The sequence below is a fragment of the Cebus imitator genome, unplaced genomic scaffold (genome assembly GCF_001604975.1).
Source record: "Cebus imitator isolate Cc_AM_T3 unplaced genomic scaffold, Cebus_imitator-1.0 Scaffold293, whole genome shotgun sequence".
NCBI lineage: Eukaryota > Metazoa > Chordata > Mammalia > Primates > Cebidae > Cebus > Cebus imitator.
In genome coordinates this window covers 2,420,579-2,441,276 of record NW_016107608.1, presented here as the reverse complement: position 1 = coordinate 2,441,276, position 20,698 = coordinate 2,420,579, and the positions used below count along the sequence as shown (strand labels likewise).

General features: G+C 36.5%; 1 protein-coding gene across 3 annotated transcripts in view; it reads left to right on the top strand.

Annotated features, from left to right (window-relative positions):
- Positions 1-20,698, top strand: part of VAV3 (vav guanine nucleotide exchange factor 3) — a 406,390-nt gene that overhangs the window by 265,815 nt on the left and 119,877 nt on the right. For all 3 annotated transcript variants that reach the window (XM_017502189.2, XM_037729108.1, XM_017502188.2), the window contains exons 16-18: positions 6,527-6,628; positions 6,923-7,023; positions 17,864-17,889. In XM_017502189.2, the coding sequence (XP_017357678.1) occupies positions 6,527-6,628; positions 6,923-7,023; positions 17,864-17,889 (229 nt within the window). The remainder of the gene's footprint in view (positions 1-6,526; positions 6,629-6,922; positions 7,024-17,863; positions 17,890-20,698) is intronic.

The following is a 20,698-nucleotide window of genomic DNA, read 5'->3' as shown; positions in this document are numbered from 1 at the left end:
CAGGTTTACTGAATTTCATTGTGCCAATCTGCCTAGACTTAAAAAAAATGTGATTTATAGTGAGCCTTCACCTCCTTCTGGGATTTTTTTGAAGATTGTGGCTGAATATGTAGGCAGAAAGTGTCTATGTGACCAGTCCCTCCAAGATCTTTGAACTCTGAGTCTCAAGGGGTTTTTCCAGACACAGATGCTATACATATTACTGCATTTCTCTGCTAGAGAGTATTAGAAACTTATTCAGGGATCTCTTCAGGTGCCACACGTCTTCATCTCTCATTAGTTGTATCACTTTTAATGTCTTCTCTTAGTTTTTCCCAATAGTTCCAATAATGTCACCTCCAAATGAAAATTCTATATACTTCTTTTTACAGTATTTGTCCTTTACATTCATTTTTCTTGTCATATTATGGTGATCAGATCTTCCAGAACGACATTGAAAAATACAATTGGCTTCAAAACTTTATTTTCAATATATTTGTGATAATGTTTTATATTAGATATGTTTTCTAATATCTTTAGTTTAATATTCTTTATCATAGTAAGAAACTATCTCTCAATGTCTGTTTAGTTTCATTATTAGCACACAATACATATTATTAAAAGACTTTTTTGATATCTGTTGAGACAACCCAATTTTTTTGTTCTTTATTAATGTGATAAATTGTCACATACATTTTAAAAGCTGTATTTAAAAAGAGTCATGATATGGCTAAGTATCCTGAAGATAATAAACTATCCATATTATTTTAAATGATTTTTAAATCTTGCTATGGAAAAGATTAACTTAAGTAGTATGCTTCTTGTAATTTATTGCCACTTAATTAATAGAAGTTAATAGAAGGATGCAAGAAGAGATCCATCTTGTTATATCATGGAGAAAAAATAATTTTATATATTAATAATAAACAAAAATAAGATTGTTTAGCATTTTCTTAAAGGACATTCTCAAAGAAGTAATCTGTGTTTAGTATCTGGCAAAATGAATATTTTCTGTATTTTTGCAACACAAACACACACAAAGCTATGTGTGTGAATACATTTTTATAAATCTACATTTTTTTAGTACACAAAAAGCCTGTTGCATTCGGACAGGTTTTTTGAAGCACTGACATTTGCTTCCAGCTCTCTTATTTTTACTTTCAATGCAATATGATGAAATAAACCATTTTACATATACTACATAATTGCCATAATGTTCATACTGGTAATACTTGATTGTTAATACTGATAAAGCATGAGACAGTATGATGTCCTAAATTGGTTCTCATCTTATTTCCTCCGTAATTGGCCATGATCATTACAGATGATTTCATCTTGCTAGGATTTGCTTCCTGTATTCTATAACTCTATTTCTAAAATGATATAGAGATTTAAAAATTCACAGTTAAAATAGACAAAAATGTTTAAGCATATGTTTCTTAAAATATGCATTATTATTTTACATTGTATTACTAACTACACTGTCATACTTATTACTGAAATATGAGTACCATTACAGTTTTTTGTGAAAATATTATATTAATCTCTTCTCTCACTGCTGATAAAGACATACCTGAGAGTGGGTAATTTATTTAAAAAAAAAAGTTTAATTGACTCAGTTCAGCATGGCTAGGGAGGCCTCAAGAAACTTACAGTCATGGTAGAAGGGGAGGCAATCACATCCTTCCTCACATGGTGACAGGAAGGAGAAGAATGAGTGCCTAGTGAAGGGGAAAGCCCCTTATAAAATCATCAGATCCTGTGAGAACTAACTCAGCATCATGAGAACAGGATGGGGGAAACCACCCCCATGATTCAGTTATCTCCACCTGGTCCCTCCCACAACACATAGGGATTATGGGAGCTATGAGTCAAGATAAGATTTGGGTGGGGACACAGCCAAACCATATCAAAGATTAAATATTTTTCACAATGAAGACAGGATATGTATAAGTAAATATAAATTCTAAAATTTAATGGAAATTTAGTGAATCATGATTTTCTTCAGTGTTCTTTCACATTAAGAGATAAAATTTTTTGGCTTAGTAAAGTGTCTCTGTCTCTACTTCTTCCATCTTTCTATCTGATAATGTGGCACAAGGCAGCTTTTGAAAACAAATGAAGAAATGCTACAGTAAAAGCATATTTTCCAGATTTCTACCAGCTGTTAATATCTAGCATTAATTTTCCTGGTAGAATGTTTGATGACAATAAAGAAGAGACCGGTAAAAAGGAGAAGACACACCCTCCACATAGGTCAGTGGGGAGGTGGACATACAAGTACTTTTAATGCGACTTTTAGGGCTTTACAAAGTTACTGAAAGCCTAGGAGGTCTACTTAACTGGGCATCAGATGTTACGTAAAGTGTTGTGGAGGCTGATGTATTTTAATTTCAGCATTGCTCCCATCTGCTTCGCTGGTAACTGGCCCTGCTAAACCTAACATTATTGTCTAGTGTGTCTGTATTAGGGTTCTCTAGAGAAGTAGAATGACTAGGATAGGGTGTGGAGGGTAGGTGTGTGGAATGTGCGGGTGTGTATATGTGTTTGTATGGAACCAAACAAGTTTGGTTTGTATGAGTTTTTGAGGAGGTATTTTTAAGGTTGAATTGACTGAAATTGGCCACAATTTCAGGGAATGAAAAACTGAATCAGAGGATAGGTTAAGAGAAAATGACTATGTGGTGGGTGTGAGGGAAAGGAAAAAGTTCACTGTGATTCTGAAATTCCTAGGTTAGAATGGAGTAAATGAATCAGCTATGTCAGGAAATACATGGAAATTGAGTTTTGAATGTGCTGCATTTGAGATGCCTGAGGAGCAGTTGGGAATGCGTATCTGGAGAACAAAGAGGTTCAGGCTAGGGGGAATGTGGGGTCCTCAGCTTAGGCCTGTGGTGGAGCCAGGTGAGAAGAGACCAGCTAAGGAGAACATGTAAACCGATATGAAGCCCTAAGTGTCAACATTCCTTGCCCTGTAAATATTTGATTGCCTGATTAGTTATATTAATAATGAGTTTTATGTGAAGCAAAAGAAATGGGAACACTTGAGTAATCTACAGAATTCCCCAGTATTCTCAAAAGCAAATTGTTGTATGCTAAGGCAGATCACTAAACTGGAATTATTTATGTATATCAGCATGACTGAGTTAACTAATCTATTTGACGCTCAGCACTCATCTGTAGACAACCCAACCCGGTGATTGGTCTTACTATATCTACTCGTGTCTTACTGTAAGGAAATCTCTATGTAGTAGCAGTGGAGTTGTTCGTTTGTTTTCTCTCAACTAAATGTGATGTCAATCCTGTATAAAATCTCACTTCTTTCCTTGGCTCCTGCAAACCTATCTCATCTCTTTGCTAATTTTGCTACAGCTGAAGGAGTCTTCTTTCTGTTCCTGTGTAAGGGCCTGCACACATAGTAGTTACTCAATAAATACTTCTGAAATGGATGAATGACTCTGCCTTGTAGATTTGTTCTGAGAAGTAAATGTGAAAAAGTATATGAAGAGCCTAATGATGTACCTGGTGCATTAGAGGTGTGAAATAAATACTCCTTTTGAACATTTTATTTTTTGTTTCTCCAAATCCGTAACCCTAACATTTCTGTCCTTTTCTGCTCCAATCTAATTTCCCAACCCTTCTCCTCCAGCCAGCTTACTGTCTGGTTTCTTCACCCCCACAGGCCACAGACCATATGTGATCTCTTCAGTTCACATTTAGTATGGCTTCACGAGGCAGGCTTTTGACATTAATTAAATTCTTACCTGTTTGGAACTTATTTACATGAATTTCTGGCTGAAGGAGGCATATTTCTATTTGAAGACTCCAGGCTGATGAATTTTTTAAGTTGCCAGGGGTCATTAAATGAAGCCATACTAAGTACAAATTGAAAAGATCACAATTTCACATGTGGGGTTTTTCATGCGTGTACTCTCTTGAGTAATCCTATTTCTTATTACATGTATATAATTATATATGAATTCCTAATCCTAAGGACACTGAGCATATAAGTCGTTGTGCTAGAGATTCTCAGAATAATGAGTATCCTCTGGGGACTTGGTCACAGACCTACAAAGGGACTCTTTACCACTCACAAAGCACTATCATGATTGTGCCATTATTATATGGATTTGGAATCAACGCTTTATAAATTGTAGCCAACATTGATTGAACACTATGGGTCAGGCAGTATTCTAAGCACTTTACATGTATCAGTTTACGAGTTTGGTTTTGTTAGTATTCCTGTTTTACGCTTACTAACTTGCCTAAGGTCACTCTGCTACTGTTTGGCAAATTAGGATGTAAGCCCAGGTGGTCTAGTTTCAGATTCCTGTCCTTACCTGTGTTTTTTATTCAGTACTGCCTTAGCAGTAGTTTCGGAGTCATAGAATTAACATCTATTCTTTAGGGTTTGAGTCTAAATTTTAAAAATAATATACCATTATCGTTTTCAAATAATTCTTATAGTTTCTTTCTACTCTGTACCTACCACTTCAAGTCTTTTTTCCCATAAGGCAGCTACTGTTAACAATATATTCAGAACCTTTTTCATCACAAATTTTTTATAAAACATCTTAGTGTGCTTGTGATTCCCCCTTTCAGTTGCTTGTTTTCTGAAAGTTCAGCTTATTCATAGTTGGTAAAAGTTTTAAATACCAATGGTCCAGACACGACTCCAGTATGTTTGTGTGTGCATGTGTGTGTTCCATCTGTGTCTGTGGCAGACTTTTGAAATCAGTTGAATTCTTACCTGTTTGGAACTTATTTACATGAGTTTCTGCCTGAAGGAAACGTACTTCTGTTTGAAAACCCCAGGTTGATGAGTTTCTTTTAAGTTGCTAGGACTGAAACTTATTTGACAAATCATCTATGACCCTATCACCTTGATGCTGTGGAACAAATGAACCAATAGCCCTTTCTGGCTAAGGAAATGGGTTTTGATGGAGTTTTCAATGCTGGTTTATGGACTCAAGAATCAATTGTTTTCTAAACAATGTGAAGAATGTTTTATTTCTAGATCCTTATATTTTCTCTATGTCTCCTTTTCTGCAGAAAAGCTCTGTAATTTTTAATCAGTAACACAAAAATGCCTCTATGGAAATGTCCATAATTCTCAGCATGCAGTGGAACATTTTCCTAAAAAGTGAGATCACCAGAAGCAGAGAGCAGAGAAATCCCAGATGGCACTAATATTTGATTTCATTTTTAGCACGCTCATATTCAGCAGATGGATGGGAAGGCTGACCTCTCTGACACTTCTGCATCACTGCCTGCTACTCCAATTGCCTTTGTGAATGTTTTTTCATAAGGCTTCTCCTGGTACCTCAGAGATTGATGCCTGGTTGCCTGCCTGTGTTATGCTTCATTTCACCAGGGTTCTGTGTGGTTGAGAGTTGCTGTATTCTGTAAAAGGGGAAATCCTGGCTCATCAGTATCTCAGGCTTTTCCTACAATCTCTCAAATTGTGTGTAACGTCTTAGAACACATCATCTTAGCTTTCTATGTGCACTCCTGATTTGTATCCATCTTTAACTAATCCTAGTCTAATTTTTCCACTTTCTTTTGCCATTGAAAATATAGCAAAAACCACAGTTACTTTTGCACCAACCTAAATGGCTAACTCAAGAATAATGTTTAAAAAAAAAGTGAAAATACCTACTAAGCACAAAAACTTGAATATTTTAATGTGAATATTGCTGATCTTCTCCTTGAGCTATAGTTTCAGTGGCCAAGTACAAAGGACCTAAGTTAGTGTTTCCAATCATTCCATTTTCCTTAAGGGTAAGCTTTACTTTAGAGTAAGTGTCTATATTCTTATTTGTAAGCTAGTGATATTATTCATGCCAGGCAGTTAGGATGGGTGTGAAGATTAAATGAAGAAATTAATGTCATATGGTCATCACAGTATCTGGCACAGAGTAAATGCACAAAGAATATTGGTTTGCAGTATGCAAAATAACTTTTGTATATATAATATAAATATAAAATGAATGATAAATTATTTGTTTTGTTATTATATTGTGAGAAAAGTGAAATGTTAAGAAATCTTTAATGATCATACTAATGCTGTGTTTTAAAGCTTTCTATAAAATTACTGTATTCCTTGTTATGGACCATTATGATGTCCACACGTCTTTTTAGAGATGACCCTCTTCTCCCTCCTACCCTCACCTGCTAGTTTCAGTGGCGTGGCTATAGACAAGGAACTATCCAATAGCATGAGTATCCAGTGGGTTTTGTTGTTTTTTTTTTTCCAGGCAGGTTGACCTGTATGGCCATTCTTTAAAGTTCTCTGGGAATACTCAATTCTGAGGAGGATTAGGCCGCTATGTCCTTCCAGGTTACTTGTTCCCACACAACCAGATTCTGGTACACATTTTAATGCATAACATACATTTGGCTTAGAAAACATTGCACATTTAGCAGTTACTTTGCTTGAATCAGATCTCTACCTGATGTAATTTTGATGAATCTAGGGTTTAGATGACTAAATTGCAGCTTTGTTGTGAAACTTGCTATAGAAAGTTATGTCTTCTCCTTTTTATAGGTCTAACATAAGGCCAGACTATGCAGACTCCAATTTCCACGACTTCAAGATGCACACCTTCACTAGAGTCACATCCTGCAAAGTCTGCCAGATGCTCCTGAGGTAAGCTTGCTCAGTCCTGGTTTTTAAAGGAATGATGTAATTGCTAAGTGTTTCAGACTTGTCTAACCTTCTAACCAGTAGGTTCTAAAGTGGGGATTTTGCCTTAGCAGTCTGGATCCCACAAATCTTTGCCAGGCCTTCTGCCTGGACAGTCCTTTCAGAAGCTCTGGCAAGCTCCTCACCCTCTGCTTGAAGAGCACTGTTGATACCTCTTTTCCTCTTCTTACACTAATGATTTCATCTGGGCAGAATTTTGCACCATTTAATACACCACTCTCTAATTTTACCTTTCAGGGGAACATTTTATCAAGGCTATTTATGCTTTAAGTGTGGAGCGAGAGCACACAAAGAATGTTTGGGAAGAGTAGACAATTGTGGCAGAGTTAATTCTGGTGGTAAGTCATGTTTATTGTTGCAATTCTGTTTTTAATGAGGACATAAAATTTGCTAAACATAATTAAGGCCTAATTTACTCTGAATATGTGTTTATTGTAGCATATCTGCTTTTGAAACTATTTATAAGCACAATTAGAAAAATGCTTATAATTTACGTGGCTTTTCTACGTAACTTTGTTTTAAATTATTTAAAATTCACGTGACTTTTATATGTTCCTTGGAGACAGAGGTCTTCAAGAGGGAGTTGGGTGGTTTTATGTCACCCATTTCATTAAAAGCCTTAAATAAATTGCTAAAACCGTACAAATATAGCCAAAACAAATCAATAGAGTAACAAAACAACAGAATCTATTTTTCACTTCTATCTTTAGTTCTTAAATATCCTTTTTATTTTAAATATTTAGCTCAGAAATGATAATGGTGCCACAAGTAAACATCACACAGACTAATTCATGAATTAAAGAATTGAATACATTGTCATTTTGCAGAACTTAACAAAGAGCATATATCTTTTGGATTTTATGTAAATATTTTCCCCTTGGTTTTTAAAAATAATACTGCATGATTGTTACATGAGCTAGTTTCTAAGACTATTGGCAATTATGCATTCAGTAGCCTCTTGCCTCTCTGTGCTCCTCTTGGGCTCTCTTCCTTCTCTTTCTTTTCTGGCTTCTTTATTCTTTCTCTTTCTTCTATTTTCTCTTTGTCCTTTTCCCCTGAGTTTCTCTGTGTTTTTATCAATAAGACCTTTCAAAATCAGTAAAACTTTTGAACACAAGAAAGGATCTTTAACAGCTTGCGTTCAAAAGGTAGCCATGTCAACCTTTGATTTTCCCAAAGGAAAAGGTGGACATTGAATTATTTTGGATAATGTGAAAAAGAGTAAAATAGAGAATAGCTCATTTCAGAGCTGAGTTCAGAAAACGGGCAATTGTAGAAAAGGTGAATCCTATTAGAAGATTGAGATCACAGCACATTCCTCTGGGACATTTTTAAAGCACCCTGTGTGCCATTCTCTGTGCTAGGCTTGAGCAGCTGTAACATGACAGATCTTGGCATGAGTTGAGTGCCTACCTTGTGCCTTCCCTGCCTGGGTGCTCTACTGGGCATCTTCTTGCATGAGCTCCTTCCATCTTCAGAATGGCCCTGCACATTTCCTGATGGGGGTCAGATTGCTCATGCAGTTTACTCAAGGACTGTTAAATAAACTTACTTCTTACAACTGTTGGAAGGTCAGAAACAGCTTACAAAGTTGTAAAATATAATAGAAATAACAATTATTGTTGTTATTTTTTGTCAACCTAATACAATTTATCACTTAAATTTGTGTTGTTCCATCTTTATACGTCCCATTCTTTAATCTCTTTGGAGACAGTTAACATGTTATTTACTCATTGTAGGCTAATGTTTATATAAATCCCAAGGCCCTGTCTTGATGAGATGTCTGTGAAGAATGTAAAATGATCCCATAGTTGGCATGCTTTTAAAGGAAATAGCATAGGAGAATAGTTCAGAGTCAAGCAGAGATAGCTGAAATCCTAGCTTTGCCATTTGCTAGCTATGTGAGCTTGGGGAATTTACTTAAATATTCTGAGCTTTTGTTTATTCATCTTGTAAATTAAAGGATTATTATGAGGATCCAGTGAGATAATATTGATTCTTACTACAGTATCTGAGCAAAGTAAGAACCTACTATTTTAATCTAAGGTGATATAGTGAAAAGTCTGGTTTTTTTTTTGTTTGTTTGTTTTGTTTTTTGTTTTTTAAGACATGGGCTTACTTAGTATTTTTGTTGTTTTTATGATCTGGAGTACATGTGGATGGGAAAGTTAATGAGCAATCTAAGTTGCTTATTCAGTACAACCAAGATTCAAATCAAGGCAGGCCAGCCCCTGAGTTTGTTCTTACCACTGGGCTCTGCTACCAGTTAGGTGAATTAGCTGTGATGATAACATGTCAGATGTGTCAAAAGCCCACTACTGAATCTTAATAGGTAATCATGTGCTTCCCTTTCTCTGTGAAAGGGAATGATTTTCTAATTTTTTTTTAAGGCAAAAAAACTTTTAAACTCAATTAAATTAGTAACTACCACATGTTTTTAGGTTTGAGTGTTCTGTAGTGCTGCGAGAAGACATCCATTCCTGGGGACCATGCGTACCGTCTTCCCATGGAAACTCTCCAGGCTGGATACACTCTAGACACATTCAGTTCTAGGGCCCCTTATTTTAAGATGAAGAAACTAGGTCATAAGTATATGAAAATAAAATAATTAAGAATAATGCTGTTAGTGCCCTGCAGATTGTAGATAATGCTTACTTAGACAGATATCATCAATTAAAAAGTACACTGATGGAGACATAGTTTACTTCAGTAGGGCTTTTGCATGGAGAAGAGTGTGATATGATTTCAGCAGAACTTGTCGTTGAGGGAAATCATTCCAACAGCCAAATTTAAAGCAAATGAGTACTACTGATTTAAGGCAAACTCAAATGTTTACATAGTTCAGACTCCCCCATGACATTAAATCATAGGTGGTTTGAAATTCACCCCCACTTTACAGAGCTTCATAGCAATAATGTTTAACATAGTCTAACTATACTCTCAAGCAACAAAAAGAGATCCTGATTGACTTAATGTGGGTCAGGAGGCCACTTGTGGTCTAGAAAGCTGTGACTAGTAGGAGTTGTGATAAACATTGGATAGATGGCGTGAAAGGCAATTCCAAAAAGGGGAGTAGGCAGAGGTTGGTTAATGGATATAAAAGTACACCCAGATGGGAAGAATAAGTTCTAGTGTCCTATAGCACTTTAGGCTAACTATAATTAACAACTTATTGTATATTTTCAAATAGCTAGAAGAACAGATTTTGAATATTCTTGACACAAATAAATGATAAATGTTTGAGGTAATAGATATGCTAATTATCTTGATTTGGTCATAACACATTGTATACATATATTGAAATATCACACTGTACCCCATAAATATGTATAATACTGTTAGTTCCCTGCAGATTGTAGGTAATGCTTACTTACACAGATGTCATTGATTTAAAAGTAGCATCATTCTCTAAACTTTGTTATGTAATTTACTATAAAGCAGGAAAATTTTTTAAAAACTCTGGCTTTAAATGTTTCAATTAAAAATAATAAAAGAAAAAATTTATGAAGGGGGACATACCATCTTTATTCAACATCAGACATGTTTGTAGAAAGGGATGGTCAAGTAGAGAAGAGGCACTATGTTGTACAAAATGACAGGGTAACCCAGGGGCTAAATGAAAGCTAGAGAATCTTTTACCATACCTTTTAATGGACAGATCCGTGGACATAACATTGAGTCCTTACCTTACTTGACCTTTCTTTTTCATTTGACACTGTTAATCATACTCCTTGATGCTATCCTTCGCAACCCGTCATGCCCCCCTGCCATCTTTTGGAAATCTGATTGGCTTTCCTGGCTTAGCTATAACGCACATCCCAGGCAGATAAAGGTCCATCTGTGCATAAAACTTCTCTCCTGAAATGTGGATTTTAAATTTCCATCTTCTCTTTACATATTCCCTCCCAAGTGTCTTGCAGTTACCTCAAAGGTCCCATAACTAAAATCAACCTCATTCATCATTACTACAAACTTCCCTTTCCTATGTATTGTCTAAGTTAAAGGCCTACCATCCATACACTCACACAGGCCTGGGTGTCACTCTTCCTCATCTTGATTCACTTTCCTGTTCTTCTTAGCTCTCCCCCTAAGTCTCTCTAGAATGTACTGATAATGGTGTTGCTATACACAGAAAAATCTCATTGTCTCTTGCTTGAACAACTCAAAAGTCTCCTAACTCTCTGCTCTTATTCTTATGCAATTTATAAAATGATCTTTATTAGAATTAAGTCTGATCGTTTTACTTTTTCGCTTACCCTACTTTACGTTTCCTACAGAATCATGTCCAAACTTTCCAATATGGGCTACAAAGCTCTGAGTAATTTATACAGCCTGATTTTTTTTACCACTTCCTCTCATCCCCCAACCTATAACACAATTCTGTTTAACTACTCACAGTTCCCCAACCACTTTTTTTCATGTCTATGTGTACGTATCTAAGTGTATTTTGGTTTTCTCTTTTACTGTCTTTCCTTGTCTTTTCTGTTTTGTGAATTTAATGTTCATCTTTAAAAACTCAATGCAAATATTGCCTCCACTTTGAAAAACTTTTCTGATACTCCTAATGCCTGGACTTTATTAGTCTGTCAGTCCTCTGTACTCCCCTGGCATCGTATATTTATTTACTTTTATCATATTTATTATAATTGACTCTAGGTTCATCTCTTCAATTAGACTGTGGGCCTTGCAATGATAGGAACCATACCTAGTTGGTGTATTGACCTCAAGGAAGTAGTGGGGAATGGTTTAGTGAGTGGATGGATCAGCAAATGCACAGGCAAATGAGTAGAACTGCAGTGCAGCAGGGCTTCCAGGCCCTGAAGATCACTATAATCTTAGAATCAGAATTGAGAGAGTGTAGAGATTGTATAGGTTTTGGTTTCACCTTCGTAGAGACCAGAGCTTGACTAGTTGATGGAAAAGTGGAATTAAAAACCTTACCTGAATTCCTGGCTGGTACTTTCAGAATGAAAGATAGAAAATTAGGTAGACTTTTTAGATTCCTTTCTAGTGTTTTTGCAAGGAAAAGCTCATGGCCTAAGCATCGATCATTAGGCCTTTTAGAGGAAACACCTGGGTTAGTTAATAAGTAGCAAGAAAATGAACCAATTCGCAGAACACCTGATGACAAAATTGCCTCTCTTTCTGGATAAATCTACTCCCTGATCCGATCAATTGTTAGAGCTCTCGCTTGGCTCTTACTGTTTCCTCTCCCTGAAACATGCTCCCTTTTCTCTGAACAGGTCCAAGGACTACCCTTTCATTACTTTCTGTCCAAGCTCTTTGCCAATCATTAACCTCACCTCGACCACCCAGTGGTAGCCTGAATTAAATTGTTCTCTAATTAGTTTCTATGTAGGTTTTATACATTTGCCAAGGTTAGGCTGTGTTGTAGTAACAAACCCCGAGGTTCCATTGGTGTTAAGATATAAAAGTTTATTTCTCATGTGTGCACTGTTTGCTGCGGGTTCAGTGGCCTTCAGAGCAGCTCCCTTCTAAGCAGGAAACCAGATCAGTTTGATCTTGTGACTGCCAACTTGACACATGGCTTCTAGGGTTGCTGATATACAGACCCGGAGCCTGGAAGTATGCAGTGTCATTTTTTTTTTTATCAAGTCCATTGGCTAAAACTAGTCACATGGCTTCAACCTAACTATAAGGGAAGCTGAGCAATGTAATGAAACATGTAGACTATTTGGTGTCTGTCTCTACTCCTATTAGATTATATGCTCCTTTGCTCTTCGGAATGTGTTTCTCATCTTTTGGGTCTACCCCTTAGTACCTAGTTCCGAGGAATGACACTTAATATCAATTTGTTGTTGCTTTTTCCCAATGTAGGACTATTTCAACCAGAATATAATTCTTAATGGTGTTATAGGATGTGATTCAATATCAATTATTAAGCATTTGAAGTATCACTTAGTTCTTTTTGGACACGTTAGCCCTTTTTGGATGTTGTCTTCCTTGGGTTGAGAAACCTTTTATATTTCATGCTCTATATCCCTTAAATTTATCTAGTCTTCATTCACCCTGGAAATGATAATTACTTGACAAAAATGCAGTGCATTTCTGAATGAAGTACCTCATTTGTATTAATATATGATTATGACATATTATTAACTCAAGTACATTTGAAGTATGAAAAGAAGATGTGTGAAGTTTATTTTGCTAATGAGACAAACTATGCAACTTGGAAATAAATTTGAAGGGTGGGTGATTAGTTTATGTCTTAACATTTGAGGATTTGCATGGATATAGAGGGCAGGCAGTTCCAGTCTCCTTTTTGCTGAACTTGAGTTGACTTCTTCACATTCACTATGGCAACCTCAATGATCAACACATACAGGAGCTCTGAAGTGTGTGCCAAAACTTTCCAAAGTTAATAATGAATAGGTATGAACCACACTATGCAAGCCTCTCTCAACAAGTCACTGCAAAGCTAATGTAACTTTAGGGTGCCGTTTCCTTCTCACAGTACACCACTGCAAAGGTCTTATCCCAGACAGCAACCTTTGTGAATATTTGCTTTTTGCCACCACTATGCTACATGGCTAAGCCCCGTTGGTCCCCCGCTTCTTACTCTAACATTGACCACTATAGCTTGCTTTACATCCTCTCAGTTTAAACAAAGTAACATTGGAAGGCAAATATTGCTGGAGCATATGACTTTGGTTTGATGCATCTTTTCCTTCGGTGAGAATGCAAGCCTCAGCTGCCCTAATATTTAACTGAAGCAGATCCTCATTTGCTTATCTGTTTAATCGCACTTATATCTAGGCCAGCTGCTGCTCCTGCCGCTGCTATAGCCACTCTAATTGGAAGGACCTTTCTGTTGTATCCTAGTGGTTTAAAACTGAGAGACTGCTACCTAGAACCTGCACTCATATTGGTATCTGAACTGGGCTTCTTTATAAATCATATTGTCTATTTTAGAATAAAAGATGAGCTTTCAGGATACAAGTTTATTTCAGGCTTCTACTGGTAGACATTTTATCACAGTAGTTTTATATGAACTGAAGATTGATCATTGATTTTATAACCAAAAATGACGTTAGTTCTGTATAATGTTACTTAAAACTCATAAAGACAATTTTATACTTGAGTAGATATTATTTCTTCCATCTATTTGGGTCAGTTTAATGGTACATTAATAATTATTAATGTGAATTGGAATCTATTATATGGTTGTATTCCTATTAGAGCCCTTGAAAAGACTTGAAATCAAAGCCTCTTTCCAAGTATTATTTATAGTTTATGGTTTGCTTTATTTTCTTTTTAAAATATTGCCGTATATCTGAATAGTGAACATAACATTTGTGAAAGTGAGCATACTTTCTCCAAAATTTGATCAGTCCAACTGTATGTTAGTTGTCAAGTCTCACAGAAATAGCGCTTTAGTCATGATGACAGCATACCTTCAAAAACTGTACTGGTAATTACTTTTCTGTGGCCCCCGTTGAGACAGGCAGTCTTACTGGACATTGATTTATTTAATCAGAATAGAACTTCACATAAGAGACAAAGCTAATTGCACAATAATGTATGAATTGAGAGCCACTTGTATTGAAAAACAAATAAAATGTGACTCAATTTTATATTTAAACAAGTGAAAATTGTTTATTCACTTGAAATTTAAAGCCTCCATGAAAATTATTTCTCTTGCACAAATAATGCACATTGAGCTCTGTGCTGGCATTGAAGATGGAGTTCTGCAAAGGCTCCAAGCACCTCAGTAACACCACTTCTCAGAATTACATTAAACCAGTTGGGGCATGATGAAAGAATGAAGGTATAAACCCCTTGAGGGCCCGTGAGTCACCATCTAGAAAGGTTCTTGAAAGGGTAAGAACGATTTATAGCTTGATCAATAGGAGCCTGAGAAGTAGGCTGCAGGGTAAATATAAGTTGAGGATTAAAAACTTTTGGTAACTTGAAGAATTGAATTACAATCCTAAGAAAGTTCTCAGGAGAAAAAGGGAAACGTAGAAAAAGAGACTTTTTCATCCCATCTCAACCAGCAGCCAACCTTTCTTCTAGGTCAGAGTACAGCCAAGATAGATTTGATGATAACCAGCCCTGACTATCTCAGCTCTATGGCAGAACTAAGTCATCAACAGAGTTTTCTAGAGATCCAAGTGCCCACCATAGTAGTTTCGGGTACATACCAAATGGAAGTTAAAAGGGAGTTGCAGGCTTCAAAATTAGATCAACTTTTCCATAGAATACTTCATACTAAAAGGTTCTTACTCCATTTTCCCAGACAGAATGAAGCTTTACTTGAAAATATATGTATTTGCAGTATTGCAAATTGTGGTTTCCCAGACAGAATGAGACTTTACTTTGAAAATATATGTATTTGCAGTGTTGCAGTTGAGTTTTCCTTTCTCTCCTTTCTATTATTTCAGCGTCAGTGGACAGGCTATTACACTAATGTGGGTATGACAATTTAGATTGTGTTTATAAAGGGGGCAGTGCATTTGATGGTATAGCCACTGTCACCAGCACAAAAGTATAAGTACAGGAGCCTGGCTAAGAATTTCTGAACTCAGCAGATTCTAAGAGTTATTGATACTCCTTTGGCTTTCGCCTTATTCTTAGAAAATTTACAGAACCCTACCACGAGACATAATTAAATAAAAACAGACTTTCAGGAGCTACTATTTATGTGGTACACTCAGCATGATCAGATCGAGTGCAAACAGCTCTATGCCAAATCCGTGAACACAGTGGGCCTCTTCTTGGCAGAGGGGTGAACGTGGTGGCCATAAGAACAGGAAGGCAAGGAGAAAGGAAAAGGGAAGCCCTGCTAAAGGACTTATGCCCTGGGAGTTGTATCCAGCACAAAGCCCCTTTTCTATTTTTCCTATCTGGGTTACACTGAGGAGGCTTTGTGTAGAGCGGTTTTTAATGCACCCAATCAGAAATATGAGTCAAGTTCATTCTCTTGATGAGACACCAGAGGAAGCAAGCAGAAGACAATGATAAGGGGGAAAATAAAGGAGGAATATCTGAGTAAGGTAAACAGCTAAGTCTAGTTTGTTCCCAGCGTTGTACCAGTTTCCTCAGTGCTGTGTCTGTGTGTCACAGCCTCTGGTGTCCTGTGATGGATCCTCACTTATGCCAAGAGCTGGCCACCTGGCAGCCAAACCCTACATAAGATATGAAGAGCCTGTAAATGCAGGACTTCTGTTCCTGAATCTGTTACTCTGATGAGGAGGTGTAAGTGCCTACGTAGCGAGGTGACCACTGTACATACCTTTGTTTCCTCTTCCTGGGAGTCGCCCAGAGAACCCTCATGGAACATGTTGTGACAACTACTGACACATGGAGTTATCATAGGTTTTATGCCACAAACAATACATTTAAAGTATGTTGTAAAAGACTTTGCAAGGACCTGAAAACACTTCTGTAGGAAGAATCAGAAAAAAATAATTATTTTTGAATTGAAATTCAGGTGCACACTCATTTATGAACACTGAACCCAAAAATGCTGAGCTTTCCTTAATTTTGGAGGTCATGTAGAAAGCTTTTCTCAGTTTCCTTGGATGGAAAAATTAAACTGCCACCCTGTTTAGTGCTTCCTGCAGTTTTTGATTCTCAGTTCAGACTCTAACTCACGAGTAGGGGAATAGGGATATTCTGGCATATGTAGGTCTTTCTGGGCAAACCAGCGAAGCAAGTCTCACAGCTGTTCTGTTAAGAACCCAAGTTCCCCTAGCCTGAGTTCTAAGCCTGGGACAGCCAAATGGCACTTTTATAGAACCTCTTCCCAAACCAGTGCTGTTGGGCAATCTTTCTTCTGAAACATTCTGAGTTTCTAATGGGGAGGAAAATAAGAAATGAAATAACTTTTTGTCCAGGAATACTCCTTTGTAAAGGTTGATTTTAGGTCTAGCAAAGATGCCTTCATAGAAGGCAGTTATCTGTGAAAGCCAAGGTGATGGAGTTTGAAATTGACAAAAGGATGAGGACTTAACTTTTCTTCTGAAAGTGACTCTCTGCCCATGGATCTTCCATTTCCATTAATCAGAAGTATTCCTTAAAAAAAAAAATAAATAAATAAAAAGCTGGAGAGAAAAGAGAAAAACAAACCAACCTCCCGTTCCATGCCCCAGGCAATCTTCTTGTGTAAAGCAATCTGTGGCAGCTAGCTGCTAGTCAGGTGTCCTGGCGGGAGTTTTTCCTTTCAACTCTCGCTGGGCGCTTCTTCGATTCCTTAAAGAAACACACTACAGAGCTTCCACTTAGGCCTGCTCTTTCTCTCCTGATGTCTCTCTGTGGCATCTTTTCATATGCTTCTTTAGAGGATCATTTTGGATGGGGAAAGTATAGGCATGGGCTTATGATGATGAGGGATTTCCTGTCAGTCTGGAGAAGTTAGAACATGTATAGGTGCTCCTGGGTATGGGGAAAGGAAGCAAGGACGCTGCCCACCAGTTTTCCAAGTGCCTTGTGTGCACTCTTATCTCCGGAACAATCCTTTCTTCTTCTACTACAGTGCACACCCGAAGATCTCAGGGCCCTTATAATTGTTAGACATTTTCAGGGACTGAAATGTAATGAAGGAATTGTTCTTCCTATTTCTGGAGGTAAACTAAATATGAAAGGAAAATCAGCATCAGACTCGATCCTGACTCAGTTTTTCTTTTAAGTTTCATCTTTAAATCAAACTATTTCTCCCAGAATTAAACATAAAAGTTATAGCCACTTAACCAAAAACAATTCACATGAAATGTTGTGCTATGTATAATTTGCAATTGTTACAAATAGTCAATGCAGTACTTTTGTTAGCTTAGTATTTTTAGATTCTTAAAAGGAGGTATGTCGAAAGAAAGGTTGCATTTAGCTTTCTCTCATGCATGTAAATTTAGTGCAAGCCCGTTTTAAGGAGCTTTATGTGGTAGAATTGACATTGCTTAATAAACAATTGAAAAAGTTAAGCATAACCTAGAAGTTATTTAAAACGGTGAGTCACTTTCCTGACAAGCCAATAAGGTAAGAGGACCAAGGTTGCAAAATAATTACTAACCCAGCCTGAGGGACCCTGGAAATATATTACAGGTATCAGTTAAGAAAACAAAGCAGTGGTGTTTTACCACTCTGCAGAGAACAAGCTAAGGTTACTAACCAAACAAAATAACTTTACACTGACAATGCCAATTTTTACATTTCTTTCAGAACAAGGGACACTCAAACTACCGGAGGTAAGGTGAACATTTTAATTTTTTTAATCCTTGCTTTTCAGATTGTTTGCTAACCTAACCAGGCTTGAGCTTTTACACTGTTACATGTGCCTTTTAAAATAAATAGAAATAAACCGAAATAGAGGGAACAACCCAAGTGATTGTGATCAAAATGCAAAAGTTAAATCCAAGGAATTTTCACAGTCACTGTCCGAAGGTCTTAGGTAGAGGAAAAAATGTGAAAACTTAATAGAAGACTGTGTATGAAATGGGACTTGTATAGAGGGAAGGGTGGTCTTTATCCCCAGAAGCTGGTAGATGCATCCCCTGTCATGAAATGTGTCACTGCCCGACATTTGCCGAATTTACTGAAATTTCCTAGAATTACTGCAAATTCTAACATTGTTCATCTAAGGTTATGGTTCCATGCTTCTAGTACTTTTCCATTTGAGCACAAAGATGATCGTTATCATATCCTATTGATCAAATTAAGGTCTGGTAACATTTCCTTTTGGTTTAACACAGTCTCCTAATGGCTTAGAAGTATATGATCTCTCTTACCTCTCAGAATAAAGTTACATAAAAAGTTTTAAAAAATAAAGTTATTTTAAAAATACAAAAGATGGTGGGATATATAGGAAGTAAATAACAAGATGCCTATTATTAAATACTTTCCTGTTGAAAATGCTCTCAATTGTGTTGTTTGATGTTGTTTATATGGAGTTCCCCAAAGTTATAAAATTTCAGACAGAAAAGAGTTTTTCTTTAATGATTTCCAGATAACCATTGCCTTGGCCTTCAACCAAAAATAACAGATTTCTCACCTGACTGCCCCCACCCCCCAATCGCCATAGCAAAACATTTTTAAAGATAATAGAAGAATAAAATACAAACTATGTGCGATTAGTTATATGAACCCAAAGTTCAGTGATCTGAAAATTTCAAAGTAATAATGATGAAAATTATGATTTGTAAATTAACATCTCACAGTTAAAACCTCTCTTTAAAAGTGATACTAGTATGTTTTTAATCTAACACATAGTAAAAATAATAAAAAGCACAGCAAAATATAAAAGGTGCTTGTCTCTACTTTTTGCATAAGTATGTAATTTGAACATATATCAAGAGTGTGATATAAAGAGGCTCATATGCACCTAATCAGTGCATCTGTTGATCATATTTTAGAACCTAGAGTCTAGACCAAAGAATGCATAACAAGGTTGTTTTTTTTTTTAATAGGCCATACAAGTTCTTTTAGAGCTAAAATAAATTAACCGGAGATTTCCTTTAGTGTTTCATTGACAGGTAAGATTTTTCATTAGGGTTATCAGGATTCTTCCAGCAGTGCCAAGGATCTTGCAAAGCAGCCTTCTTTCACTTACTTTCTCATACTATTATTTATTATTGAGACAAAAGCCTTGTAGTGTTCTGAACTTTAACTCAGTGTTACCTAACATTTATCCTTTTAAATATATGTATTATTTTTCCAAGGATGATGGTTTCATTTCATTTTAATTAAGTAATGTGAAATGGGCGTACTTACAGAAAGAAAATGTGCTAATAAGAAGTGGGTAATAATTTTCATGTGATACTTAATAATTCTCACAGACACTTTTATACTCTTTAAATTATATGTAAGCCCATTATGCAAGGAATAAATTTTCCCATTGATTTTTAAAAATATATAACATCAGTTTTTAGTGACTTGCTTCACTCTTCAATATAAGTATAATTTTTATTTACTGTGTGACTGTATTAATAATCTCTACTTTGTGTGGATGGGGGATTAGAGTAAGCTCTGAGGCTAGCCAATCCATTTGGAAACTTGAGTTTGTTTTAAGCGAGCAGTATAGCAAACTAATATTAAGAAACAGCTCTCACCCAATAACAGGTGCATTCACTCTCCAGGGAAGATGCTTGCAGCTGGTCAGGAATCTCCTCATAAGTAAATGGTGAAGCACTTTTGTAAGCTCTGTGATCTTAATTTTTCTCCCTCTCTTGAAGACCTTCTTTCTCTCCATGTACCAGTTTATATACTTCTGCTTCCCTTTCAATAGTTATGATTGTGAATTTTTTATATTTAATTTTACACTTTTTTGTGAAGTAGGTCCGTTTTCACTAGCCACAGGATCTGTGGGGTATCCATAACCATACCTGGGCTGTTCATCTCACATCCCATTCCAGAGTGGACCTTCAGAAACCTCCGCTGGCTCTAAGAAGCAGGTTTATCATCGAATACATTGATAAACTTGCTTCTTGGAGCCAGAGGTGCTTTCTGAAATCCATTTTTTTTTTTAAAAGAGAGACAAGTTAATAGGTAATGAAGAGAGAAATAACTGCCAAGTGCTAATAAAATTGAGTTTGTTTGTTTTTTCCCCCCTACTTTTAGGTAGACCAAAGGAAATTGAGAAGGTTCTGGAGACTGATTCTGGTGGTGTGAGGCTGTAATTGAGAGCTCCAGGGGTGGCTGCTAGATGTGCCCTCCCCTCCTTTCCCTTCTCTTCCTGCTGGGGACAAGGGCCTGTCAAGCCTCGTCCTAGACTTTTGAGAATATAGATTGGGGAGGCGAGCATAGTCTTAGAGATGACAGGATGATCATTGAAATTTGCACTTTAAAATTATTCAAAATATGATCTGCTAAACATCTCCTGTTTTTTTCAAAATAAAATACTTTTTAAGTTCTTTTAAAGTATAAAAATCTTAAACTCTACAAATGCAGTTGGTCTAGGGAGCTGAAAATTCCTCCTATGTTTATTTTTTAAATATACTGGATCATAGTTATTCCACCGCACACCCTTCCTGTAGAAAGGTTTCTGTTTTCAGAGTGACT